At 36.6% G+C, this 22,617-nt stretch overlaps 3 protein-coding genes across 5 annotated transcripts; all 3 read right to left on the reverse strand.

Annotated features, from left to right (window-relative positions):
* Positions 1–28: 28 nt before the first annotated feature.
* sft2d2a (SFT2 domain containing 2a) lies at positions 29–2,611 on the reverse strand. 2 transcript variants are annotated; one of them, XM_081380576.1, is made up of 8 exons: positions 2,386–2,611; positions 2,110–2,199; positions 1,720–1,805; positions 1,526–1,607; positions 970–1,005; positions 818–876; positions 653–682; positions 29–427 (listed from the first exon to the last, which is right to left on the reverse strand). In XM_081380576.1, exons 1-8 carry the CDS (start codon positions 2,449–2,451, stop codon positions 376–378), a joined length of 501 nt encoding a protein of 166 aa, XP_081236702.1. In that variant the 5' UTR covers positions 2,452–2,611; the 3' UTR covers positions 29–375. The 2 variants fall into 2 exon arrangements, with proteins under 2 accessions (XP_081236702.1, XP_081236703.1); XM_081380577.1 differs by lacking the exon at positions 970–1,005 and having other exon boundaries at positions 30–427; positions 2,386–2,581.
* A 332-nt stretch (positions 2,612–2,943) lies between these two features.
* Positions 2,944–10,894, reverse strand: tmem45a (transmembrane protein 45a). Of its 2 annotated transcripts, none has more exons than XM_081381020.1 (6): positions 10,600–10,894; positions 7,510–7,711; positions 5,882–6,094; positions 5,548–5,732; positions 4,639–4,781; positions 2,944–3,992 (listed from the first exon to the last, which is right to left on the reverse strand). In XM_081381020.1, the coding sequence occupies exons 2-6, from the start codon at positions 7,703–7,705 to the stop codon at positions 3,896–3,898; spliced, it is 834 nt and encodes a 277-aa protein (XP_081237146.1). In that variant the 5' UTR covers positions 7,706–7,711; positions 10,600–10,894; the 3' UTR covers positions 2,944–3,895. The 2 variants fall into 2 exon arrangements, with proteins under 2 accessions (XP_081237146.1, XP_081237147.1); XM_081381021.1 differs by lacking the exon at positions 10,600–10,894 and adding an exon at positions 8,865–9,080.
* A 371-nt stretch (positions 10,895–11,265) lies between these two features.
* Positions 11,266–20,991, reverse strand: lnp1 (leukemia NUP98 fusion partner 1). The gene is made up of 4 exons (XM_081380642.1): positions 20,507–20,991; positions 18,160–18,393; positions 13,663–13,761; positions 11,266–13,329 (listed from the first exon to the last, which is right to left on the reverse strand). Exons 1-4 carry the CDS (start codon positions 20,654–20,656, stop codon positions 13,177–13,179), a joined length of 636 nt encoding a protein of 211 aa, XP_081236768.1. The 5' UTR covers positions 20,657–20,991; the 3' UTR covers positions 11,266–13,176.
* Positions 20,992–22,617: the final 1,626 nt, after the last annotated feature.

Consider the following 22,617-nt stretch of genomic DNA (forward strand, 5'->3'; position numbering starts at 1 on the left):
TGCATAAAAGGAAACAAAACAACAAAAATGATCTGATAAAACTTTTCTTTATTTACAGGGTGATATCATTATACAACATAAGGCAGAGAAAAACAGAAAGTGCAACTTTCAGAAGCCACCCCCAAAATATTTGCTTTTATAAATATCCATTTTCAGGTATCTTACAATCTTTCCTAACTGTTCAACAACATATTTAAAATAAAACACCTTCAGTAAAAATGAGTCTTATTATTTATGTTCAGAGTTAAGAAAATGCCATTAAAACTAGCAGTGTCCCATTGTGCCATTCTGTCAATGATGTTTTGATGATCCCGGAATCACAGAATACTTGAACAGAAAGTATCTGGAGTGGTGAAAGGCCAAACCTCAGCCTTGTCATTTCACACATGTGGTGAACAGCATGGAGAAAAACTTCAGGATGGCATCTCTGGTTAAGGAAAAGAGAATGTAAGGCATTTTAAAAGATTTCTAACAGACTCAATATTCTAAAGCAGCCAGGTCCAAAAAAAGCCTGTGCATGATTACTGCTGTCATTTACCAGATCTTCCCATTGTAAAATAATTCATTTATAACAGAATACAAAAAAAAAAAAAACTACACATTTGTCAATGTCAATCTGTTAATATCTAATACTGTGCAATTCCAGACTAACCTTGCGAAAGGAATGTAAGACAGGCTATACCTATAGAGAAGAAAAATGTTAATTGATAAAATGTATGTCAGTACAATAATAAATACTAGATGATGTGCTACTGGATTAAAAATATACTTAAAATACTTTTTAAATATTTGTAATGCTGTGTCAATGGAAACTTACCATGCAAATGCAAGGACTTGCAGAATGACAAACAGCAGAGTGAGTGCAAAGATCTTCCACTGTGGTACAGAGATTAATGTTAATAAAAAGTTAAAATAATACTGTATTTGATTCAGAGTTGATATATACAATATAGATGGATTAGAACTCACCCAAAAAGCTGCACAGAGTGTGAGAACCAGACATGTCTATAAACCAAAAAATAAAAAAAGGAACTCGTAATACTGGGTCAAAAATACTGTATCTGTAATCAAAATCTGATGCTGTAAATGGCAGATATCTAAAGGCTGCACATAAACTAAAATAATTATTTTTTTCCTAGTGTATCTGATTTGTTTTTGAGATATGGCAATAATTCTAGGAGTTATAAAAAAAAAACTTTCAAAATGAGAGGTAGCCTATATCCAAATTAAACAGGATATTTAATGAGAAAACAGAATGCAGCATGAACATTTATTTATTATCACCATACTCCCCTCTTGGTGACATTGTCTAAAAAAGTTAGTTGTTTCAGGTGGAAAAACTTTTTTAGTTAAAATATTACAAGGATAAACAAAATTTAAGTCAATTTTGATTTCTTCTTTTCTTTTGTATACAAAAACAGTCCGAATATTCTGCAAATTCAAAGACTCTTCTAACATGTCTGCATTATTTTCACAATTAGATTCTCATTTTTAGTTTTATATGAGGAAAAAAGGAATAACTCACTATCATAACAACAGTAGCAAAGGCTCTGGTCTTGTCACACATGCGTTTCAGCTGTTTTAATGGTCCCATCAAAAACATTGTGCTGTGGGGGTGGATTCAAATTAAACAAAGAAGTCAGTATTGTCTCAAAGAGAAAATGAAAATAAAATAATACAAAGTTAGTACATTTAACTTGCTATAGCTTGTTGACCGACCTTATTAAGGAGCAAATGTTGCCCAATGTGTAAAACACAATGAAGAGAATCAATCCTATTTTGGGAATAAATAGGCAACATACTCCCTGATAAAAGAAAGAAAGAAAAAGATAGTTAATAATATAATGATACTTAATAGTCACAAAGTTACACCAAATAAAACCAGTTTCTTTCCTAAACTTCTCACTCAAAATACTTGAATGTAGACAGCGAGATGGCATTTCAACGCAATACGCATTCCTGAGAGCAGGTCAAACCGGTGACACAGCCCTGCTTCTAAACATATTTCTCCAACTCATCGCCTATCCCTTCTCAATATAAAGGAAGTTACCTGTGTGTAAAATCTCGCTGATAATAAAAATAAGGTTGATTAAAGTTTAAGTCACTGACCAGGATCGTGCACACTACTCCGACGACCATACAGGCGAGGAATCCTTTCAGGCGCGAGCCCCATCCCAGCGTGGACGCTTCATTCGCCGCCTTGAGTCAATGGAACAGACAACTGAGATTTAGGCAACGTGTTTTTTTCCCCTTCAGAATAAAAACTTTCAAAATGTGAAGTTGGAATTCAATGTCAATATGTGCAAATTAGCGTCATATTTTAACGTTTATATTTTAGTTTAAATATAAAAGATCTTAATGAAGATTTATAGAGCAGTTCCTCACCTGCAGTATATTTGTGTTGTCATTGTTTCCATCACGACCACCCAGAACCGCTCTGAGTTTGTCCATGACTGAACATTCAATTCTCTGTATTAAATGAATCAATTCACAATAAATCCCAGAGAATGTGTTGTAACATCGTCCAGCTGGCACTCACTTGACATCACCCGTGCTCCCCTTTGCCTTCTGGGCTCCCTTCAATGAACATTATCACATTTTGCTCAAGCACGCCACCTACCTTCTCAAGTGCACTAAAAACTGAGTATGGATGATGATAGTCAGTGGTTTTTCGTGTTACTGGAACACTTATTGAGAGACAATTTCTTTCATTTGTCTATCTATCTATCTATCTATCTATCTATCTATCTATCTATCTATCTATCTATCTATCTATCTATCTATCTATCTATCTATCTATCTATCTATCTATCTATCTATCTATCTATCTATAGTTGGGTCTTTGAACTATTCAGAAAGAGAAATATATGGAAAAATATGTGAATACCAGCACATGCCAAATACATAGCTATTAATATAAATACAGTCACTGCACACTGTAATAGACTAATAAAATATTTTATTGGAAAAAGTTTTGTTTTTAGAAAATGTATTTATCAAGTCAAATTAAATTAATCAATAAATGCATGTGATAAAATACTATAATGTCAAGATTCCACATACAATGGTCATTCCTGTTTTTTTCTTCTTCGCCCTTGAAAAGAATACCATGGACCAAACACAAAAGACTAACTGAGGAATAAACAAACACAAAAGACTAACAGAGGAATTGTAATGGCTGTCAAGAATTGTCAAGAAAATACAAAAGTATCATTATTTGATGACTGAAAAGTGACTTAAAACCCCCAAAATCCTAGGGGCATTAAAACAATTATTTCAGCATGTAGATCATATAGTACCATTAAAAACAATATGATTAAAATATGATATTCCCTTGAGTGACAACATATAAAATACTGACAAGGCACACAAAGAAAATACTCAAATTTACACAGTAATGTGTCAAAGAGAAAATTATATAATGCCAACAAATAGTCTACGTAATGACCCAAGAATAATCAATACATCATATGTGATTGACTTAATCCAACCTTGTATAGAAAATAATCAAGTTTTAACTAACTTCTCAGGGGTTGGTGCATCAGAGAAATGAAGTGGAAGTGAGATAATGATATAAAAAGGAATGACCACAAAAAGATAAGACTGTTGTAACTGGAGTGATCATATTGGGAACATGCGAGAGATTAAACACTATGGCTCTTGTGATTTACTCAGAGTCACTCTTGTTGCAATTTGATGAAAAAAATCTTGGAAGGCAAGACTGCCACTGTTTGTCATCTCTCATCTGCTCTTCAGGAAATTAAGACAAAGCTAATATTTAGTGACAATGCCTCAACTGTTACTATCTATCTCTCACTCTGTCTCCATATTTATCTTTGGTCTGAGGTCCAAATGAATTGGGATGCAGGGTTGAACGCGTAAAGATGATAAAGACTCATAAAATCTCGTCTTCAGACTCTACTTCCTTGTCCCTTGGTTTCAAAAGCCCCATTTCCATGGGTGGCATCCTCCTCAGTCTGGAACGCACAGCACTGGAGGGAGAACAATGAAGGAAAAACAATTCAATAAATCTAACATACAGAAAGGAAATTCCATAAAAAAATATGATTTCATATGCAATATACATACACTACAAAAGTTTGGGGTTGGTATGTTTTTTTTATGCTCACCAAGGCTGCATTTACTCAATCAAAAAAAACAGAAAAAACAGTAATGTTGTGAAAAACTATTACAATTTAAAATAACTGTTTTCTATTTTAAAAAGTAATTCCTATCATGGCAAAGCTGATTTTTTAGCAGCCATTTATCCAGTCTTCAGTCTAATATGCTGATTTGGTGCTCAAGAAACATTTCTTATTATTGTCAGTGTTGAAAAAGCAGTTGTGCTGCTTAATGTTTTTGTGGAAATGCACATGATATATATATTTTTTTCATTTTTGATGAATAGAAAGATCAAAAGAACAGCATTTATTTAAAAATATAAATCTTTTGTAACATGATACTGTAGATGTATTTACTTGTTACTTTTGATCAGTTTAATGCATCCCTGTTGAATAAAAGTATAAAACATGTTTAAAGTACTGACCCTAATCTTTTAAAAAGACATTTTATGTTTCTTTAGATCTAATTTAGGTTTGTGTATTTCATGTTAGAATCGATAGAATATGTTGTGCTCACCATAGAACAGACCAGTACTGTACAGCTACAGTGAACAATGCAAACGCGAGGTGCCAGCAATAGCATAATGTGACAAACATAACATTGCCATGGTCTGTCAGATCCCATTTCACTTGACTGGGCGGGTACAGCACGAAGCCAATCTAGAAAAATACAAGAAAAAAATAGTTAAACAGTGCTGAGTCAAAGGGGCTGTTTACACTTGGCCACTTCATGTGTTTTCTGTGATCGGATAGCTATCTGATCGTGAAAAGACCAGGTGTAAATGCCCTCCGAAACGCATTCGAGACGGATTTGAATCCGATCGCTCAAACCACTTCAGGAGGAGGTCTGGGCCGCATTCAAGACGAAACTGGACAAGTGTAAATGCATCTGGTTGTTGAAACCACATATGTAAATTGTACTCCTCCCAAAAATGCTAAAAAAATTAACGTGTGAGAGCGTGTTATAGGCTATATGTAACATTATAGCCAGATATGACGACGCTACTGCAGTCATATCACCGCAGATGAGAAGCTGAGCATCTATTCATCAAGCCAACGCACAAGCTATCGCAAATCAAAGTGAGAGTAAGTCGCAGATGCTTAACACACAATCATCATCATTAAAAGTAAAGAAACGAAATGATCTTACCAGGGCTGTTGCTGCTCTCTCTTATTGCAGTCTTTGATTTTGACATTTTAGCTGATGATCAATAAAATGCAGCTCATATCTGTTGCTTTCAGTGACGTGCATGTGCAAAAACACATTTATGTGACCAGGTGTAAATGGAATCGTTGTGATAAATCAGATAGCTATCTGATCTGAGAAAACGCATGAAGTGGCCAGGTGTAAACAGCCCCAAAATGACTTAAATACACACACATTATGTATGCACTTACGCACGTACACATAGGGACACACACTGACCTGCCAAAACCAGCTGCCCTGCAGTATGGTGAGAGTGGCTCTGAACAGTTCTAGAAGAATATTCCCCCTGTGGAAAACCTCCAGAAGGCAGATGAAAGCTTGTCCAAAGATGGCGTAAAGGAGAAGAGTGTGCACATGGACATCAAGCAGGTCTCTACCATGGAGATGATAAAGAAACAGAAATCCTGCAAGAGGCAGACGTGTACTTTCAATTTTATGTGTTGAATTATCACAAAAACAGAAAATTGGGAATTTCAATAGTGCTCAATTTAGGGAAAAATGCGCACATTCTCTAACATTAAAAATGCATGAAATCAATTTGAAGTCAATATACCCTCATTAAAGAAAGCAAGACCCAACAGCATTCGGTCTAAAGCCAAAGGGGCGATGTCTGTGCTGTGGACAGTGAGAGATATGGCCCCTGCGATGGCAAAGAACAGGTACATGGTGGTGTGCTGCCAGTTCATCAGCTGCTCCCAGTGCTGAGTGGAAGAATCATACAGTTGAAACTTGGGCCCACCTGCTAGAAGCTGCTCTGCTAACATACCTGTGTAAATGGCAGAAGAAAAATAAATATAACATGCAGCAATTACGGGGCCAAGCACCACAGATGCAGAATGATGAGCTAGAAATCAAGGCAGAAAATGAATAAAGACATTTGGAGACGATTTTAAGCAAAATGGTTGAAAGCCCATAAATACAATCACTTGTAATGTGACCTAATTACTTTTGACCAATAGGTGGAACTGACACCAAATTGATCTGGTGTGGTCAAAGTTGGGTGACACATTTTTTGTGTGAGATTTTTGGTCAAACTGTTCAGAAGTTTGCAATTTTTTTTTAAATATATTTCGTGACCACTAGGTGGCACTGTGCCAAAACTGTACAGGTACCCTGAGGTCATGGTTGTCATAACCATAACACACACCAAGTCAGAATATGCTAAAGCGTTGCATAGATATAGTCTTGCGTCCATTTTGGCGTGCTCTTTGTTAAATTCGCTTGCACGTTATTCAAGAACAGTTTGACAAATCAACTTGATTTCCACATTTTTTGTCGCCATGGTCTGAAGAGTATGAAGTGATGAAGATGAAAAGTTAATAGCATCAACGTAAGTGAAATTTTGGGAAGTTGGTGGAGCTAGAGGGATTGGGTTAGAGACTCCAAAATTACTGTGGTTAATATTCAGACTGTCCACTATCTATCTATGTGCCAAATTTCACAACTTTTTACCATACGGTTCTATGGGCTGCCATAGACTTCAAGAGCGAAAGGAAGAAGAAGAACCAGAACAAGAACAAGAACAACAACAACAAAAACAACGGATACAATAGGTGCCTACGCACCTAATAAACATGCTTTCATAAGATTGCTCACGGGGGAGCAAGTTAAGTAAAATAAGACAAAACAAGCATTAAAATAAGCTAAAACAAACTAAAAATCAAGATATTTCTTTTTTTCAATGACCCCCTCAACAACTGTATTTTGTCTTTGAAGAATCAGGGTTCCCACTGCTTGAAAAACCTGAATATATGAGGAAGCCATATTATAAAAGTGTGACATTTAGGCCTGGAGAAAAATTATTAATGTAAATGAATAACTCCATGGAGAGTTTTATGAATTTTATGAATATACATTTTTCTAATCTTTATCTTTCATCCTTATCCAGTACACATACAACTGGAAAAGTCATGGAGCCTTCAAATATTGTTTGTTGACAGTGGAGTCAAAAAGGTTGAGAATCACTGGTTTTATTGTAAAACCTATAATTTAACAGAATTTTTTTTTTACACCATTCAGTCAAGTTAATAACCCTATATAGCAAAAAAGAAAGGTTCTTAAAACCTAATGTATTTCTTTGCTGAACTTAAGGTGATTTAAATACACATTTGACAACATTTATTTGTCTACATCTATAATGAAATCACACATTATATTGATGAAGGCATGGCGGAAACTCACCAATAATAGAAAATGATAAAATGACAGCTCCTTCTATGATTTCTATGCGGCGCTGTGTAGCTCGAGATGCAAGTCTGCCCGCACCAGCACTTTTGTTCCTGCGGGTGGCGTACAAAAAGGTCTGCTTCGCGGCCCACCACAGACCAGTGATCAGGAAGAAACTTCCAGGCAATGCATGGCCTTTAAAACTTCCCATGATTTCCTGGAAATAAGAATAACAATTTTATTAATTAATAATAAAGAAATAAAAACTACAAAACCAAAATACCATAACTCATAATGATAATAAGTATAGACAAAATGATTGACTTCGTATTGATACACCACACTTTTTCATCCTCAGGACTGGCATACCAATACAAGATCTCACATTTTACAGGTGTGATATTATATTTGTGTTATTTTGTGATAACATTTTACATTTACAATAAGGTCTCATTAGTTAATGTATTAACTAACATTAACTAACACTGAACAAAACATTTGTTACAGTATTATTTATTAATCTTTGTTAATGTTAAATACAGCTGTTCATTGTTTGTTCATGTTAGTTCACAGTGCATTAACTAATGTTAACAAACACAACTTTTGAATTTAATAATGCATTAGTAAATGTTCAAATTAACATTAATTTAGATTAAAAAATGCTGTAGAAGTCTTGTTCATTCTTAAAGGCAGGGTAGGAAGGATTTTTCTAAAAAAAAAACATTCCAAATTTGTTTAAACTGTCTTTATATACCAATACATAATTAAAATGTAAGTACTCTGAAAAAGAGAGTATAAAAATCGAGTGTCTGTAGACCTCTCACGACTGTTGTAAACACAGCTCATTATTTCCATTCACTCCACCCCCTCCCTTCTGAGCTCCTTCCAAAGCCACGCCCCCAAAACACATGAACGAGCGACACCAAACGCTCGGGCTCAGCTGGAAGACGCATTATTTACCTGAGACGAGTCGGGAGGAATGAGTGCAGTGCATGCAGTGACATCATGTCAGAATCACATGTAATAAAATACCTAACTTTATCACTATGAATATAAACAAATAAGATGGCTTTTAGTACTCACTATCAAGCTAGCATATCGATACTGGTAAAGTTTAAAATATATTTTGTTTGATTTGGTAACGAGCTATATTTAGGCTATAGGTAACGAGCTATTATAAGGCAAAGCTAAAAACAGGTTGCATTCATTGATACACGTTTTTCCATTACCATCAGTTAAACTGTGATGAAGGTGAATTTCGTGTAAGATTCATAACATATACGGTGTTTTGCATGTAAGAGTTTACATGATGAAAACATTGTTGACTCTGATGAGGACTAACGTTACACTCCAGTGACAAGTAGGCCTACCGCATCGTCGGTTCGAGGACAGGTCCGGGGTCGAGGGCGAAGCAGAGGAGGTCGTTCAAGAGTGCGGGCAACCAGGGTCCGAAGAAGTAGTTTTTGCCTTGTTTGCCTTCGCTGACTGAATATGCAGGTGCTTTGAATTTTGAATGCTCTTTCTCTGCCATAATTTTACTCTTCGTAGATTACGCGCCTCTCTTCCCCTCCTCAAATCAAACGGGTGCGCGCGCACATCGGCAGATCTAGCAACAGGGGTGGTAGCCATGGTTGCGAGAGTGAGTGACAGTCGCCCAAACCAATCAATTGTTTCGTCCCGAATGGAAATAATGAGCTGTGTTTATTGCAGATTAAAAGGTCTACAGTCACTCGATTTTTATACTCTCTTTTTCAGAGCACCTACATTTTAATTATGTATTTGGTATATTGGTATATACATTGGTATATAAAGACGGTTTAAACAAATTTGAAAAAAAGTTTTTATAAAAATCCTACCTACCTTAATTCATCTTAACTAAAGTAGTAATTTAGTTATACTAATGTTAACTAATGAAACCTTAATGTAAAGCAAAAACAGATTTTGTTACATATAAATGTATTGCCTTCATGAACAAACAATTCCACGCACTATATATTTAGTAATGAGTTATATTAAACAGCAATGTGAGGATAGATTTGTAAAGCCCAAAACCAAGCCAAATCACAGTCTACACTGTTAATCTTGGAAGTATAAAACTACAAAAAGCAGGCTAAATGGCAAGTTGATTTGTACTTGACTGAACATTAATTTTGTGTTTAACATTTAAATTTAACGATCAATAAAGTCAACCATTTTATTTTTTATCAGTGAAAGTAATCAAAGCAGTACATAAGGAAATTTTATCATTCAGATAAAAGTCTCCTGTTTACAATTGCTTTCAGAAAGAAATCTGAATTCAAACACGTGTAAAGGAGGCTATGCAATTATACAGCACAGACTTTATGCATCCGCAATACATATTTCAACAGAGGGTCTCAAATTAAAGAAATTACATTTCTGTCATCATTTTCTCACCCTCATGTTGTTCCAAACCAATTCACCTTTTGAGAGTAAGGAAAGAAATTCATACAGACATGAGGGTGAGAGCATTTTTATTTTATTATGCACTATATGAAAATCAAGGCAGTGAGTAGCATCTCTGCAGCTTTGATCTAAACACACTGTTTTTCAGGATGCTCTGCTGTTACCATAGAGACAAACTAAAGCTTTGAGAGTCTCTCCAGTGAATAGGCCTTTCATGTGTTTATGACAACATACGGACGACATTATTTGGAATTGTACATAAAAACAAAGTCATTTTTGTCTGAACCAAAAAAAAAATAAAAAAAATAAAATAGAAGCCCCAGTGCACTTTTAGGCTACACACACAAACACACACACACACACACACACACACACAATAGGATCTAAAAATACATGGCATAATAGCTTATCCAGCAGGTTTCACAAAAAGATGACAAAAACAAATAGGCTTTTTAAAATAGTTTAAAACCTTACCTGAAAAACGATTCAGTACACCGTAATGGCTTTAACAACAACTTTACCTATAATGTTTATTGGATAGAGGTCTCAGTGATTTCACTTTTTATTGGGCTTAAGAGAAAAAGCCTTCTGGGTACGTTATTTCATTAAGAAACAAAAGTGGAAATAATAACTTAATTTAGGCACAGTAAGTGGTCTGAAATATGATTTAAGAGTTCTTACCTTATCGATTGACCAAATAATTAGGATAGTCTTGAAAAAAATAAGAAGGAACCTCACAGTCGACGTTTTTCTCGAGTGTCTGCATTTGATGCTGTAACAGTTCACTAAAAATGTTCAAACATCCTCACACGGTTAATTTTAGTCCCTCTTGACCATCATTACTTTTTTCCATCAGAAATTCACGTATCGACTTCTTTTCCACTTTTCCAGCTGTTTTGCAACCAGATTTGTGGGGTTTATCTTTTTCAGAGCGTCTTCCAAAGGGAACCTCCCATTCCATCAACGATTCGTTCACGAAACCACTAAACGTCATTGTTTTCGAATTTGATTGGTTAGTTCACCTGTCAATCAACACTTGGTCTCTTTTCCACGTGTGCATTTTTTCTCAGACCGAAATTTGAGTCCAGTGTTTAAGAAACTAAAAGTAGGCTAGTTGTTAAAAATGTATAAGTGTATTATTATTATTTTGCTAAGTTTTTATGGGTTTTACATATTTTGAAAACCTTGACAAATCAAATATTGTGAATAGACAGACCACAATTCTCGGTAAAATAGTAGGCCTACTTTGCATGAAAATACGCTTGCTAAACACTAACGTTTTACTTATGCTTTTGTACAGAAGTTGAATAATATTTTGCTGACATACTGTTTTATAAGAACACTATTCACAGAGTTTAATTGGGTTTTTATTGTTTCTTTTATAATTGTACAGTAGGGCGGGACACATAGCCTACGTGCACAAAGGCACGGTCCCGCCTTGAGGCAACGGAGAGAAGAACATCATCTCATCTGTATTTTCATTATTTATTTCACAGTTTACAACGTGGCACTCACTTACTTACAAATATAAATTCATATAAACTAAATAACATCCTATCAAATCTATAAATTCAATCTGTTTTGTAAAAACAAAGTAATGACATACGAAACAAAAATGTCAAAATAACAGCACTAAAAACTTTGCAAGAATGTAGGCTTGGTATTTCTTAATTCGTGTCAATTCTTAAATTAAATGTTAAATATTAAAAGTATGGTTGTACAAACAACATATTCTACATCTTTGGAGCTTATATAGCCTACATTTCTGATCATCAGAAACATCACAATAGCCTACATGACAGAGTCTAAAACTCTCTGCCTCTGAATTTGGCATGTACATTAATGGGTAATGCAGATGTGCATTTTGTGCAAAACACAAAATGTAACAAAAAGTGAAAAAAAAAGGTCATACATTTAGCATCCACAGTTTTCAGCCTAGACAAATATGTTCTCATGACACCACAGAGGAAAATAAGCAAGAAAGACAGAAAAGGATGGTTAGGGATGTAGAGCTGAGGCTTTTGAGAGTCATATAAAGATGCACATCCAATACTCATATATCTTAGACAGCATGTGCAAGTAACAGACCATATAATCATGCAGGATTGCTACACACTCGCCTGTTAATTTAAGTCTTAAACCCATGCCTCCACCCAGAGATGATGGTCTTGTTTTGCTTTTATTTACATATAAACACACTAAATCAGTGGACCTGCAGACAGACATGGAAAGTGAAGAAATATGGACATTGTCAGGGAAACTGGACAGGAGCAGAGGACCAGTAGAGGGGCTCAAACATGGTCACATGAACTCGACAGGTGGGACATGACTGTCTCTGCCAAAGCCAACGGTTCTTTATTGTGGAAAAAGGCTCTTCAGAATATTAAAATATTCTTCACACTGAAAAAATAAAAAGGTTCTTCCATGGCATCGCTGAAGAAACCCATTGAAACCTTTATTTTTAATTAAATGCTTAGAATATTTTTGTTGTTGATTTTTTTGACAAATATACAGTACATTACTAAAACAAATAGACTAGTGTGTGACATAAATGCTAAAGAAAACAATGTTAAATGAAATGTTTATTCTCTGTTTATATGTTTATTCTCCACCAAAGAAAAGACTTGAAAAAATTTGTATGAATCTTTAAAATTTTCCATGACTGAGCAGTTTACAAGAGCCATAACGGAGGCATGATGGGACCTGCATGACAACTGCATGCATGAAAAACAGATCTGTTGACCTCTTAGGGGCAAAACCGTGGCCCACCATTGATTTCCGTTACAGTGGTGAGATTAGCCACCAGCTTATTTCCAGCATGTGCATTTAACAAGCTATATGTATCTTCACAACTGCAACTCCTGACATATGACCTGCAAATTCAGGATACCAGTTTAAGCACCCATAATTCATCCAGTCTAACACTAAAATAACCCTAATCATTTATATTCACAGCTTAGTTTTCTAATCCAAAATAGCTGTATATTATTCACTGAAAAACTAAATTTGATTGAAAGGTTACTAATACGCATAACCATATTATGGTTCATATCATTATAACTAAAGAAAAATTACAAAAAGTATTTAAAACATTTTTAATTGTAATATAAATGACTTGGAATAAAAAAAAAATTACTGTGGAGATAAACACAAACAAAAATTGACAATTTCAAATGAACATGATTTTTGATAATACACTGAGTGATTACTGATTAGTTGAACTACTATTGGTACCATGGTATACTTCACTGGAAAAAATCAACGCTGTCTGCGTAAAGACAGTTGACGACGGGGCAAGCAATATTCCTCTTGTCCAGGGCAGAACGGTGTCTCCTTCCCTCGTTCACACGCAGGTGCAGAACTCCCACTACGTGGACGTGGACGCTGCTCTGGCCATTTTGCCTGCCCAACCTACAACCAGAGACAGAATATTCAGTGTCACAGCTGATACAAGAGCAGCAAGTAACAAGATAAACATGCATGCAAGGAGGAATTTTGAAAACGTTCATTTGGTGTCATGCGTTAACCTCTATATCCATTAACCCACCGCTTCAATTAACATGGGGTGTCTGGACTCCACACACTAATGAGGTTACACTTTGAACCCCTCCTGCATGTTGAGGAGGAGGGAACACATGCGAGATAATGATCAAGCGCTATGGGTGTGCTGTTCAAATGTTGTTGGGATGGATTTGGCGCTGTTAGCTGGCAACAGAGGAGAGAATTAATTCAGGATGTGTTTACCTTTTTATGAGAATGATGGCTGCAGTGAACCTCTTGGATGCCACCCCTTCCATTCCGTAGTTCTTCATGGCAAACAAGAGATATGCTATCTGCATTACCCTACAAATAAAGCAGAAAAAATAATCTTAAAATATTCTAATTATAGGGCATTGATGCACTTTGTCTAATACTATATTTATAACTATGTATGTAACTGTACTGTATTGCAGAATAGAACACTATACCGTTAAAAAAATTGATGGTAAGATTTTTGATCAAAAACAGTAAAAAGAGTTATATTGTACAATCTATAATAACTATTTTGTATCTGAATATGTTTTTAGCCATTAGCCATTACTCCAGTCTTCAGTGTCACATGATCCTTCAGAAATCTTTATAATATGCTGAATATGAGAAACATCTCTTCTTATGTTCAAAATATTTTGCTGCTTAATATGTTTGTGGAAACCGTGATACTTTCTTTTTCAGGATTCTGAAATTCTGAGAACAGGATTTATTTGAGATAGAAATATTTTGTAACACTATAAATGTGTGTCTGTCACTTTTGATGAATTAAATGCACTAAAAAAAAAATAAATAATCTTACCGACTCCAAACTTTTAAACAGTACAGTTAAGTATATTAGGCTATATAAGCCAAACAATAAAGACGTTCGCTTTTACAAACAGGGGAACTGGGTGTTATAGGGATAACTTACTTTAATAAATAAATGAAAGCTGCACTGAAAAAATGTTGCCGCAATTATTTATATATCAACAAAAAATGTAACTAAAATATCCAACTTCACTAAACTAATGTTAACTTAATATTTTAAGTCAAGCACAAACACATACTTTTTTAAGTTGAAACAACACAAAGCAGTATTTTTTTTTACAATGTGTATGTCATTGTTGTGTTGATGTTGTCACCAACCCTCCCCCCCATCCCCCCCATACACACACACACATACACACCCCACAATTTCAGAGAGGCTAGCAGCAATAGCAAGTTCCCACCCTCCCTTCAGAGCCACGCCACCAGAACACATGAACATGCACAGCTATTGCGATCTCAAAATTCCGGCCAGTTGATAATACCTAGAATATCAAAATCGACTGCTGGCGGTAGATCCTTTTCCTATTTAGCACCAAAACATTGGAACAGTCTTCCTAACATTGTCCGGTAAGCAGACACACTCTGTCAGTTCAAAGCTAGACTAAAAACACATCTCTTTGACCTAGCATACACATAATACATTATAGACTTCTATAATTCAATGTTAGGCTGCATAGATTAGGTCAGCCGGAACCGGGAACACTTCCCATAAATCCTGATGTACTCGTTACATCATAAGAAGAATGGCCGCTAATATTAGTCTCTCTGTTTATCCCGAGGTTTACCGCAGTCCGCCGGATCCAGGCCGTATCCAGATCTGATGAAGGACCTGCGCCTGGACGCGACGAAAACGCAGTCCTGAAGTGTCAACTAGTCTCCCCTGAGAAGGCCTCCTTCTCTCCCTTTACCACTCTACAGATAAAGCGATGTCGGGATACTTCCGGTTCACGTGGCAACGCGGAAGCAATAAAAATTCTGTATTATAAATTTTAAGGCCAGACAAGTAGTTTGTAGGGAAGGACACGCCTGTGCACATGTGTTCAAATGCGCATACCTAAAGACTAAACTCGTTATACGCATGCACGCCATCAGCCTTCTCACAGGTTCACGTTTTTAAAGTTTGCGCAGAGAAAACTTAAGAGTTTTCTGTTAAAACGGTGTTAGCCGTTAATAACTAAGTTAATAACTAATGATCGTTGCGACGGAAGTGAATCAATCAAAACTAACTTTAGCTGGACAATAATTTTATTCTAGAGCTGCTATAAAGCCAAAACAATCTCTGTTACTTTAATTTCCTATTACCACTGTAAAGCCGCTTTTGAACAATCTACATTGTTAAAAGTGCTATATAAATGAAGATGACTTGACTTGACAGCCAGAGCAGAGTCTGCAAAGCTTCATGAGAGACAGCGTTAAATCGCCTCATGTCTCAAACACATAACTTTACAATAATAATTAACATAAACAACTTAGAGCTCTGACTTGTACCACCTGAATGCTGCAGATTCATTTTGGTGCTGATAGTGTCGCCTTAGAAACGCATGAATGCGTGAAAATCTCCTGGTAGGAACTGTAAAAGGGGGCTGCTGTTTGTTTGTGGTGCTCAGTGACTGTTTGTCTACAGGTGCTTCTCAGAAGGAAGGCTGGATCCCAGTGAGGCTGTGTCCTAGTCCAGTCCTTCGCAGTCCACCTCACTATTAAAGGCTATGAAACGCTACAGTAAATGTGCATGGCTTCATCACACACGTTCCTGCCCCCACGGTCACGGCAAGAAAATACTATTAAAACTTCATTTTGGAAAGATACTTGTATTAAAAAATCTTTATATCAACTGGCCTTCTATTAATGCAATACAGTGAATGACTCGTCTGTGGTTTCCCAGTGGCTTAATTTAATTAATTTACAAAAAAACAAAAGAGAACATTCATCACAGATAATATGTATGTTATCTGCGAAAACATTATTTTTGTCTTACATTTCATAATGAACTCAGAAGAGCTCAGTGCGACTCGTTTTCCATCAGTTATTTTTTTGTGAATTGGAATGTGTACAAAGGATTGTGGGTGATTGAAGGCTGCAAAGGATACACTTGATGCATCCTTCAAAATGAGCCGAATGAAGGATGCGAAATGAAGATTGCCTTCCTAGGATCCTTTAAATTGAAACATCCTTTGACAGAGTTTGATGACGTGGCATGAGATATGCAGCCTTCAGAGGATGAATTGAGATGAATTGAATCTTCTGATTGAGAAGATTGACAGGCAGGTATGGACTGAATGCAAAGATTGGATGAACATTTTTTTTCGTCCTTCCACAGAAGATGTATGTACATTTTTTATATTTAGACCACTTCTATTAATAATCTATCGGGATGTGAAGAGAGTTTCAACCTGTATAACAAAAAGTGTTTCTGAAAAAAAATTATATCTGCCTTAATGTCACGTTTCTTTTTGTATGTGGACTTTCTGTTTATATTTTTGATCAGTTCCTGTGTTCATTTGTTCTGTTTCCCGCCATTCCTTTGTTTTTATGGTCACTGTCATTATGAGTTCATTTGTCCCAGCTATGTCTGATTAATTATCTCGTTTCTGTTTACTATTTAAGATGCACCCTTGCTTTCAGTATTTGTCGGGTCTCTGTTGTGTTAGTGTGTGTTTTCTCTGCCTGTCAGCGTGTTCCAGAGAGTTATTATTAAAGTTTGAGTTTGCAGCTTTAATTGGTGTCTTCAGTCTGTTCCTGAGATAACCAGACTGTGACAGAAGACTGGACCATTAAAATGGATATAGCAGTGCAGTTCGCTGCTTTGGCACGAAAGGGTCTCAACTTTGTAGATAACTCCGTGGAGTTCTGCTGTCTTGCCATCCTCTATCCCTATGATGACGAGACCCTCAGAACTCTATTGGATCCGGGCCAACTACTACCACCCAGTTGAATTCCCAGACAACTGAGCACTTCCCTGGAGGAACGCCATTCTCAAGTGTCTGGAAGACATATACCCCCGGTTCAGAAAACAGCCGACTCCAGAGCCTTGTTCCGTTATGGCCGCCATTCCCGAGTCTTGTCCCGTCATGGCCACCATGGAGCCCTCTGCCAAGATGGCGGCCGCCACCACCTCGCCAGAGTTTCGAGTCTTCAGTCCTCATCCAAGGCCCAGAGTGGCTTTCAGTCTCCGAGCTCAGCACAGAGGTGGCTCCAGTCCCTCAGTCCTCTCCAACCCTGAAACCCATAGCTCTCCCCAGGAAAATTTTAGGGAGGGGACTATACGTCTCTGGCCATAGTGGTTGAGCCTGGCTACATCGGCAAGGCCACGAAGGCCGATCCACCCTGGTCTCCCGAGCTGTCGGCTCCACCCTGGTCTCCCGAGCTGTCGGCTCCACCCTGGTCTCCCGAGCTGTCGGCTCCACCCTGGTCTCCCGAGCTGCCGGTGCTGCCCTAGTGGCTGTCTGTTAACCCTAAGCTGCCCCTGGACAGCCTCCAGGGCTCCCACAGTGAGGATGTACCTTTTGGGGAGTAATGGCACGATTCAGTTTGGATGTGGACTTTCTGTTTGTATTTTTGATCAGTTCCTGTGTTCATTTGTTTCCAACCACTCCGTTGTTTCTATGGTCACTCTCATTAGTCCATTTGTCCCAGCTGTGTCTAATTATCTTGTTTCTGATTGCTATTTAAGATGCACCCTTGCTTTCAGTCTTTGTCTGGTCTCCGTTGCGTTCATAATGTGTGTTTTCCCTGCCTGTCAGCTTGTTATTAAAGTTTGAGTTTGCATCTTTAATCTGAGTCTTCAGTCTGTTCCTGAGATAACTACACTGTTGTTCTGGGGTATGCTGTTTTCACATTAAGTATGACAGTTTCAAAACCTTTTTGGTCCATTGTATGTGACATATGATCTGGCCTCTTACCCACCATTGATATCGCCTTCTGGTTGAAACGCAGCCTCTTCTCTAAGCTCTCTGAGAGCTCTGGAATGGTGGTGATGTGACATTCAGGTCCCCCTACTTTGGTCCGGCTGTTTTCGTCTGAAGACACACGGCGGGCACGAGGGTGAGAGCGCACCTCCTTCTCCTCACGGCTCTTTAGGTGGGCAGGGGCCATGTTGTTAGAATGGAGATGGTTCAACTGCATGGCTTCTAACTGAGACTTCAGTACAGAAACCAAGACAGAGAGAAAGGGAGAAAAACCATGACATATGAATGGGATAGGAAGTGATAAGCTACATATTCAAATAATCAGAAACGTTAAAAGCTAATTTAGTAATGCTTTCATTAATGATTATTGTTTGTTTGCACATTTTGAAGTGGTGTGTGTGTATATTATTAGACCATGTGCAGAAGGTTAACATATATTGCATGCACTTGGGCTTAAATGTAATAAATATTGCAAGCACACGGGCTGCCTTAAATTTAGTACAATAAACGTGTATGTTTAGGTCATTTTAACTTATAAAAAAGTTGAAAATTGCTTAACTTATTTTGATGAGTTATTGCAATGTACAACATACGTTGTCATAACTTATTGATAATATAATTTTTTGCAGTGATTACATTTAAATGCAGAACAAAATTTAGATGCAAATCCAGATGTAAATGATGATGTCCACTCTTAATTTTTATAAAAGTTAGCGGGAATAAATGACATTTATGAAATGACAAACCACGCTGCACAAAGTGCCATATCAAGTAACAAGTCGGCCTTAAATTTATTTTCTTTACGTAATATTTATTTTACTGTTTACGTAAATTAGGATATATAAATCTAACTACATGCAGGAAAAAGTGAAGGATATTCCACTTAAATATAGGTTCTGGTTTAAATCTATCTGGCTCACCAGCAAAACATGTGTTCTTTTTAGAATACTTTGCTGTCATTGCAGATCATTAATTTTCATCTGTTTTTATTTTAAATTAGCAGTAATCCTGGCAGCCATCAGACATTTTCTTTTAACATTCTTCTCTCCCGACTTTTTGGTATAAACACAGTCTTGCTGTACATTGTTTACTTAAGGAGACTGTGAGGCATGAGAAAGAGCGTGTGATCCACTGATTTGTGGGGGTAGAGAACTAATTTCTGCTGGGTCCCCACCTCTAATCAGAGCACACTTTCCTGTTGTCACAGAGGTTCTCTTCCAAAACCCATTATGCAATATTTTGCCCAGCTTGGTTTTCAAGATCGACTGCATGTCAAAACACAGTGAAAATCCTGCCACAAGCCATAATCACACAAAAATAGTCCCCAATTAGACTTCTAGACTGGACTTTGTCAATGGATTCACTTGCTCCCAGAAGCATTAAAGAAATAAGGTGCGAGGCTGCATTACAGTGATTTTACCATGATTAGGGTTGCTCTTATTTTATTCATGGTAAAATCACTAGCTTACTTCTTTTAAAAAATGGCACCAACAACACTATGATAAAATAATGATTCTAAACAATAGAATTTTTATAATTATATATAAAAAAAATCATTAGTATAAAAATAAAGTTAATCATTATAAATAATATTACATTTGTGTGTTACATTTGTATTATTTTATACTATACATTTATAATTATAAAATATGTATAGTTTATGATAATATTATTATATTATATTAAATTATATAAAATAAAATAAAATAAAATAATATTATATTATATTATGTTATATTATTTTATATTATATTATATTATATTATATACCTTATTTTTAATGTAAGAGCGGGCACGACCATGTAAGTTGAATGTGTTTGGCTTCCAGTCTCATTCATTTCCAGTTCCTTTTAACTGTACAAAACAGCTGCAAATGTTATTTTTTATTTTATTTTTAAATAAAAATATTATTTTTTAGTTTTAGTTTTGTTATTCTGTGTTGACTGTAGTTACTGTGTTTGTCCAATGTATTTGAATTGACAAAATTAAAAAAAAAAAGTTTGGAAGTAAAACCCCCAAAAAAGCCAATGCAAAAAAGAAACAAAATACAATGAGCTGAGAATTTATACAGTGGCTAATGGATCATGAGTCTTGCACGTTCACATAAAGTACCTTATTGCAAAATAAGATGGATGTTGTATTTATAAAAATAAGTTAAATTAAATAACATTCAATAATATTCAACAATATTCCTGCCAAGAGATATAAATCATAATCCTAACAGTTGGCTCATTTTACAATGACTTTGAACCAAAATCCAATGTGGGAATTGTTTAGTAACATAGGCTTCATTCATGAGCAATCCCATTCCCTTAACATGATTCCACATGTGATCACTACCTTACCATGCAGGGCAAAGAGGCACGGCGGTCAACTCTGTTTCGGGAGGGCCTCCTGAAGCTCCTCTTTCTTTCTTTGTCGTGCTCCTCCCCGTGCCCCCAGTAACTGCTCATCCACTTGGTGAAGTTCCCATCATCGTCCTCCTCATTGTCCATAAGAATGGCGGGAAGCAGCCGAAGAGACAGCGTGAGAGCTGGTGTGTGGAGCTCTCAGTGAGGCTCCTGTCTCCTGGAAAGAAAAAACGGAGCAGGGTGCAGCCGGCGTAATAAGATGATCCAGCTGGGTCAGACGTGGCTGCTTTTCCTGCTGCTGCTGATGTTGTCCTGGAGCTTCTCAGGAACTCTTTCGTTGAAGGCAATGTGCGGTCCAGACTCCAGACTGTAGACAATAGGCTGGGCTTGGCTTTGTGGTTGGTTGAAATTAGATTCCTCCAGTTAGGTGCTCACAGTGTGTGGGTGTAATTGCTCTGAGCCGTACCCAAAATATGCATGCACAGCTTTTTGTCGAAGTCTTTAAATAAGTGAATCCTCTGTAATCTATTTAACATGAGAGAGGGAGGGGACTATAGTATAAGGGCGGGAGAGAGGTAAAGCTAGGGAGAGAGTGAGATGGACAGAAACAGAGAAAGAGAGAGAGAGAGAGAGAGAGAGGATGGTGTTTTTTGGGTTGGTGCTCTGCTTTTAATCTTTCCATTACAGAGCAATGGGCCTGGGGGTGGGATGGTGGGAGTTAGTCACACACACTCTGTGCAACTCCAATTCTCCCATACTTTCCACTCAATGAGCACATCAAACCTGTCAATAATTATGGACTGCAGCAGGCGAGAACCAGCATGTGTTACGAGAGTCGGTGTGATCATGTATTTATACTTATACTGTCTGATAATGAGTAAAGTAAGATTACCAATCAATGCAGAGTGGCATCTATCGAGTGCGACGGCTAGACTTTGTTCTGATCATGACAAATGCTTTGTGGTATAACCATTGGGAAAGTAATGTGGGTTGTATTGCAGCAATTTAATCAACAAACCAAAAGATGATATGGTAACACTTCACTTGAAGCCTTTATGTACAATGTATTAAATAGAAATTCATAATGTACATTGTTATGCATTATATCTTTGTTATCTTTGTATATCATTGTTATCCATCCATCCATCCATCCATCCATCCGTCCATCCCGAATATGTTATGAATCATTTCGACAGATTATGTCTGCCTATACAGTCCGAAAGCTCCACTATATATTTGCACAACATTTAGCCAAATTATTTTCACATTCTAAATGTTGCAGCTGCACGTTCAGTAGCACATGTATTTTCAGCTGACCCCATTTTAGAATATGATAAACCCCCTCCCTTTCAGGAAGAAGCAATCTGGGGCACACAACAACCACCCCCAAGCCTCGCCTACTGTCCTGCTCCAGTTGTTCCCACAGCTGGACTCTGGGGCAGCAGAGCGTACAGTATGAGTGGCCAGAGACACTGAAAACACACAACACCTGTGGACATGTCTGTTTGATCCTTTTACTTAATTGTTATGTGAATTCTAGGTCACTATACGCCTATTTATTTATTTTATTCCTTGTGTTCGGCAAAGAAATATTGCCTGCATAGTCATTCCAGAAACAGATTTGCACAATGCGCATATGCGTGTTTCTTCAACTACGGGCACTAACTAATTATGACATTGGTTTTTTTTGTTTTTTTTTTACTGTAAAAAGGGAAATTTCCACTATGAATTTTCTACCACATTTCAAATAATGTGCTGTGCTTAATAGCATTTTGATGTAGAAACTGTTTTGCCATGCAAAGGTAAATTTCATTTCTAACATTTCATGTAATGTTTATACGTATATGGTTGGTTACTGTATTTAAATGCACATAAAACTATGCTTAATAAATTCATGCTTTTTAAATAATTTAACAGCTTGACTGGAAATAAGGATGAATAAAAATATTATGTTTTTGTGATATTTTATGATATTATGTTGTTTCAAATTTCTAGGACAAGTTATATATAACAGTTTTTGAAGGAAGTCTCTTATCCTCAAAGCTGCATTTATTCGATCAAAATACAGTAAAACAACAGTAATATTGTGAAATATTATTGCAGTT

The sequence above is a fragment of the Scardinius erythrophthalmus genome, assembly GCF_964197995.2.
Source record: "Scardinius erythrophthalmus genome assembly, chromosome: 12".
NCBI lineage: Eukaryota > Metazoa > Chordata > Actinopteri > Cypriniformes > Leuciscidae > Scardinius > Scardinius erythrophthalmus.